Consider the following 6,528-nt stretch of genomic DNA (forward strand, 5'->3'; position numbering starts at 1 on the left):
AATCAATCTACTTGTTATTTTTACAGACAGAAGACCCTTTAAATAAAAATACAGCAACAGGACTATATTTAGGGGTAATAGATTTATCATGGTTACAGATTTTCACGGATATCATGTAGCCTACATAAATAAACTCCAGTCATGTACGTACATAAGTATTTACCTTGATACCCAAATAACGTGGCATTATTTCAATCAGTTTTTTGTCAACCAGCTATTGTAGAGTTGAAATAATCAGTTTAATATTATTGATAAATTTTAAATCACAATTGTTTTTTTTGTAAGATTTTCGCCTGTAAGCTATTTAGTGCAGTTTCTTGAAAGTTTCCGGCAATGGTCCGACATAATATGTTCAATTGTTCATCTCATATGCCCTGATATCTTTCTTTTGTTTTTCTGATGTCTTGGTAGAACCTCTCCCCTTGCTAATCAACAAGATGATCAGGAAATATATCAAGATTTCTGAACCGGAAGTGAACTTTTATGCTCATGTTTGTGCTCAAGTGTTCGATATGCAGATACGAATTTTCGGACCAACTGTTTGTAATTGGGTGCTTTATGATCATCTAAAAAGTTTTATTTACTACATCTTAGGAGACATTACATGCAGTGAACTCTTTCCTAATGTGAAATTGGAATCTTTCATCGGTATTCGAATATACCAGCTACCAGATTTAAGCTTCTCGTTTGATAGGGTTACTGTATACCCACTTTGTTGACTCAGCGGAGAAATATCCATTTACCAGTCAAAAGAAAGGAGACGCGTATGAGTATTGTCTAATGACAAATTTTATAGTTTTATACTCATCTTTAATCTTAGTAGAATGACCAATTGATACAGGAGAAAATATATTTCCATTGTGCCAAAGTACAATTTTTAGGCTTGACAAACTGCTTTTTTGACAAACAAATGTTTCGCATCATGTCATGTTAATATTGATAGAATGAATGAGAATGACATGAGGGTTCTTCATAGTGAATTAGTTATTTATGCGCAGTATAAAATTAGAAAAAAACTACGATTTTCTTCCTACCAAGTGAAATATTTAGGGGCAAATACAGTAATTTTGGGCTTTTTTAGGGGTAAATTTTTTTCATTTTGTTGACCAGTGTTATCAACTAGGGATGGTGTGAACCTCTGAAAGGTTCAGGTTCGTGTGAACGCGAACCTTTTTGAAAGGTTCTGTGTGAACGCGAACGTGAACCTCGTGACGTCATTTGACGTCATATTGCTAATTTAAACCCTATATTTCAATGAAGTGATAGACTATAATAATGTACACGATATACCTAGCGATGACTCGTGCCACATAATGCCAGAATGCTGAAGTAGGCCCTACATATTGACGTTTTAAACGTCGCTAAATGTATCAACTGAGGCAATCAAATGATATAATAATCCCATAAAATCAATATCTTCCGTCTCTTTGCCAACAATTTCGATGCGGACTTGCCAGCGGATATAAGCTTACGCCTGAACGGTCTAGGCCAGACCGGACAATGTCTTCGGCGTCTGAGTATTGTTATACGTGGATATTGAGCAGAGTGCTGAACGGGTTTCTATACTTGCTACCGACATTACCCCGTTAACAAGTTATACAGCAGTAGCCAACACCGTAATTGCACGGATTTGCTTATTGTGATACAGTAAACATATGAAGTCATGATTGAACCGTACGCCCGCTAGATTTCTACACCAGAAAACGATATCACTCTCACTGATTGGTTAAATAAGCATCATTCGCTGACTACATGTAGTGTATTCACAAACGGAAAGCTTGATATTTCGAGCAAACTTTTGTAACAAGGCAAGTAAAATTTTTGAGATTGTCAAGGTGCATGTTCCTTTAGTGTTGATTGTTTATGCTGCCAGCGCCATGCATAGAGTGGTTTGCAGTTGAATTGCAATAAATGTGAACCAAAGATTTTAGAATGAAGTAAAGATTTTAATATATGAAAAAGGTTCACAGGGCAGAACCTACCAAGGTTCTGTTGTGAACGCGAACCTCAAAATTTCCGAGGTTCACACACAGAACGCGAACGTGAACCTCACGTTCACACCATCCCTATTATCAACTTCTGGTGAAAATATATGGCACAACCGCTACGAATCGTAACGAATCGCATGCTTAGGGCAGCGTATTGATCTGTGAAGTTGGCGTAAAAATTCCCAGCATTAAAATCCTGAATTAAAAATCATTGTGCATAAATTTAAGAGTCGCATGAACTGATTGTATCAATGGATTGAATGTTCTGGCACAGTAATGTTAGTAGATACAAGACATATGCACAATTGGATGTGTAACCTGTCTCCACTTCTCTCCCATATCGCATTCGCCGAAATCACGTTGGAAATTGTTCGAAGCTGGCCCACAATCGCTTGACTATCTCAGTCATGCTTATTGCCCACCATGGGGAGCCTAAAACCCCGGATAACCATAGCCATTTCGATATGAAATCCAACCGCTCAAACTCACCTTCATCGCAATTAACTTGCAACCTTTGTAGGCTAAACACGATAGCTTGCCATATATCACGAGCTTAGAATTCCTGCTCAGACTCCAGATTAAAGATGGAGTTTTCTAATTATCAGGTGGGATTGGGATGGTCGAATCGTATTGCTTTATTTTACTTAGTTTGAACAGTGGTGAGCTGTGCTAGCTGGATTGGTCTACTAAACAAGTACGCTTGGATATCAGGGGGTAAAAATTACCAAAATAAGGGGTTCCCTACTGCGTAATCCTCTGCGTAATTGGCAGCGACATATAGTTTATTAAAGGGGCACTGCACTTTAAAAATGACGTGGTCTCAAATTGAAGGGCAAAACGAAATAAAAATTTTGGCCGCAGCCGTTTTCTTCAGAACGCCACCGCAATGGAGCTGCAATTTATTGAAATTTCGATAGCAACTTCACGCTCCAGCAGTCACGCAGAGATCGAACTTTATATCGTTGTCAGCCAATACTATGAAGGAAATATGTCGTATACAGATTTTTAGAGTGCAGCGCCCCCTTAAGACTGTGGATCACGTCCTTCTGACATGCTCAAAATACGATTGGCCCCGAGCATATTTAATTGATTTCTGCTCACAATTGAACGTAGAATTCACCACATATAACATTCTCGTATACGGCCGGCCAGAAAATTTACCACCTCTCACTGAGTTCGTCCTGTTCAGTAATGCGATAATTTAAGCCATTTATATAAGTAAATGACTTGTGACTTTTGACTTGTGATACGATGTTTTTGCCGCGGCGCACCAGACCGATAAGGTGATAAGCGCCACATTGTCTCATTTTCACACAATTATTAATAATAATACTGATATGTGCAATTGTGCATATAGCCATTATCCAGAATCCTAACTGCCATGTTCTGCATATATACGATGACATAATTAGGAACGGCGATGACTCAATTAAATCGTAACTGTGACAAATGCTGATAGCCTGACTGTTGTGAGCAATCGCACGGAGTAGATTCTTTTATTTCCCGAAACATACGAATTTCCTCATTACCAACATTAATCCTATTGCGAGTAGTCTCACTAATTTTAATTAGGTGGATATTTCGCAAAGTACACCATCCAGTCTCGCATTCGGTTCGTAATTGCTCATGCCTTGGCCTTCGTCGTCCTCGAATCTGGACACCGTCAAATAGACTTGGGTCCATTTGCTAATGGAAGCTCCCGTGGCTAGACCCTCCAGTGGATTCCAATGGGTGAAGGCATTTTCGGGCTCCGTAACATCGCCAGTCTGAAATGCACATATGTAAACGGGGAAGGCATACGCGTCAGTTAAGTCAGTCAGGGAAAAAGCCTTTAAGAGGGTCAGATATTTCAAGAAATCTAATGACATCACGGGTTTATTAGAATATGAACTTTATGAAGCCACATGGCGGATATGAAAGTGATGCAAAAGGACGATATGGGGGTGCCGAAATCTGAAATCTTCCACGCAAGCCACCTCAGCAAGTATAATCCAAACGATAACGCGGGGTTTAGATTTCGTAAGTTTTCTGCGCTATGCATCCGGAGCATGCAGCTATACGGTTTTGCTATGAATGTCGTCATGTAATTTCAGAAGCCATGCATGATGCAGGTGTGATCAAAAAACTAAGCCTACATCTAAATATACGATATCAATTTATATGTATAACATATACATATAAAGTATATATTGAAGTTCTGTACCTCCAAGAAGCTCTTCATGTATAACATAGTACACGATTTCAACTGCTGCCGCAACAGATTTTATTTCGCAACAAACATAGGCTGTATTATTTACCAACGGATCCACTTCCACTCCGGTCCACAGCTGCACCATATCTAACTCATCTGGTATTACTGATTTGATGAAAGACACCACCGCCTCGTACGTGCCCTCATCTGGAATCACGCCAACAGCGCCACCCGCACTTTGGCAAAATCGTTCCGCCTGTTTGTACCGGAATCCCTTTTCTGAGCGGAATTCGACAAATAGGCACTTTCCGTCACTTATAGGAAACTGACAGCCATCTGAAACGAAACCATGCCAATTTATTCGTAGAAAAGCAGACGGCTTTCGGTTACTCACCTGCCAAAGCGCAGTTGAGAAAAAGAATAGCAGCGAGGGTACTGAGCATCCGCATGATCTTTTGTGTAATTTCGACAACACGATGAAAACTTAGCCAGTAGAACAGTACCTTATTTTGTTGAATACATGTCATGAATTAGCAGTAATCAAAGTACAGTCAGACAATCTTTATTCATTCGCATAATTGCGGCATTAAACTTTTCCAGAGTTCAAAGGAATGATATGAACCCCTGAAATATGGTTGCTCGTATGAACACTAACGTTACCAGGAACCTCTGATATCACGTGACGCCACAATGCTAATTTCAAAGACAGCCTGGCCAATCACGTAACGCTGACTGAAACGGGATATATTATATATTATTCGCAAAATATGAACGTTTAGGCAAAGGCAAAAGTCTCGGAAATTAGTATAATTTTTGACGATGCGAGAGATTGCAAACGATCTGGTGGCTCTGATGTGACGTTAAGGGGCGCGCGAAATGTTTCACTATCATCAAGGGGCGTGTCTAAAAAGCTTGAGAACCACTGATCTTGTTGCTATCACCGTGACGCAGCGAGCGGTATTATAAGTTGAGATTCAAAAAATGTTGATCACAGATTACCAGAACTTTATTTCATTCCACCGAAAGATTCACAGATGGAGCCTACCTATCTTAATCTGAGTACAGTTCTGATCCAAAGCTTCTACCAACAGCAACCGCCTTCGTTAACGCAATGCCTTTTAAACCATCTAGGACCATCTATACTTCTTCAGCGTCTCTCTAAATCAGGATATGGCGACATTCTGAGGTATGATCCTACGAATGACCGATATTTTCTGCGAAATTTATTCATCTTTCCTCGCCATGAGGACAAAGCCTATATTGGGCTTGGGAATATTCCATTCATATAATGTGACTTCGCGTTCCATGAGACTTCATGCTCATTACATTGAATGTATTGACGGCTGGTGCATTTAGGAATAAAGAAATTCCACGTTAGGTATATGTAAAAGAATGGTTAAGAGAGTACACGTGAAGAGAAGGCTGACTATAGTACATATGATTGAATACACATGCAACGCTGTTACGTTCATTTACGTCGGTTTTAGGAAACCTGGTGTTCACACAAAAATGGGTCTGATATAAAAACGGGGATTGGTCTTACCTGGATATCGATGTACATTTAAATTTTCACCAAAGGTGTCATATTGTTGAGGTAGCAGTGTTGGTATTAAGTCACTATACCTTGAGTCACAAGACATTCGAGATTTGAGTCAAACCATGCCATTTCGAAATTCATTTAGTGTATAGTCACTCAAACATTAAAAGTGTCTCGCGTTCATTTAAGTCATCTCGAATTTCCCGATTTACAGTTAATTTTAAGTCATCAACGATTTTTAGTATGCCTCGTTTGGTTTTGATGTACGGATACATGTGCATGTGCATGTGCATATCTGCATATACGATAGACCACACCGAACTATTCAAACATGGGCCTTAGTGCCATGCCATATCTAAACTATACTAAAACGATATGCGCCACCTCACTTATTTATGCAAATTTATGAGAATGTTTTCCACAGCGAAAATGTTCCTTTCGCCTTTATCCGAACGAAAACATTATCCCGAATATTCATAGCAAATAAGAGTGATTTCTGCTGTTCCCTTTCAGATATCAGTTGCGAAATGTGAGCCTTCCCATTGGAAAGTGTCGCTGTATTGTTCGGTCGAAACGCAGCAGCGTGATACCAATTGCTTAGTAAAAATGAGCCTATAAATGCTGGAGATTGCCATTTCATTAAGATGTGCTAATAAACCAATGATGATATTGAGCCCCTTACCTCCCTTACGCACCCTATTACACACGACGTAGGCCTACAACGACAGCAGTGAGCAATCAAAATCAGTGTTGGGATGACTCGAGTCATGACTTGACTCGAATCCGACTCGAGTCACCTTTTCGTATGACTT

At 39.6% G+C, this 6,528-nt stretch overlaps 1 protein-coding gene across 1 annotated transcript; it reads right to left on the reverse strand.

Moving 5' to 3' along the window:
* Nucleotides 1-3,468: 3,468 nt before the first annotated feature.
* LOC145456340 (uncharacterized) lies at nucleotides 3,469-4,735 on the reverse strand. The gene is made up of 3 exons (XM_080334411.1): nucleotides 4,574-4,735; nucleotides 4,286-4,515; nucleotides 3,469-3,754 (listed from the first exon to the last, which is right to left on the reverse strand). Exons 1-3 carry the CDS (start codon nucleotides 4,704-4,706, stop codon nucleotides 3,557-3,559), a joined length of 561 nt encoding a protein of 186 aa, XP_080190537.1. The 5' UTR covers nucleotides 4,707-4,735; the 3' UTR covers nucleotides 3,469-3,556.
* Nucleotides 4,736-6,528: the final 1,793 nt, after the last annotated feature.

Source organism: Botryllus schlosseri, chromosome 14 (genome assembly GCF_051294905.1).
Source record: "Botryllus schlosseri isolate E-star chromosome 14, Bs_hap1, whole genome shotgun sequence".
Classification (NCBI taxonomy): Eukaryota; Metazoa; Chordata; class Ascidiacea; order Stolidobranchia; family Styelidae; genus Botryllus; species Botryllus schlosseri.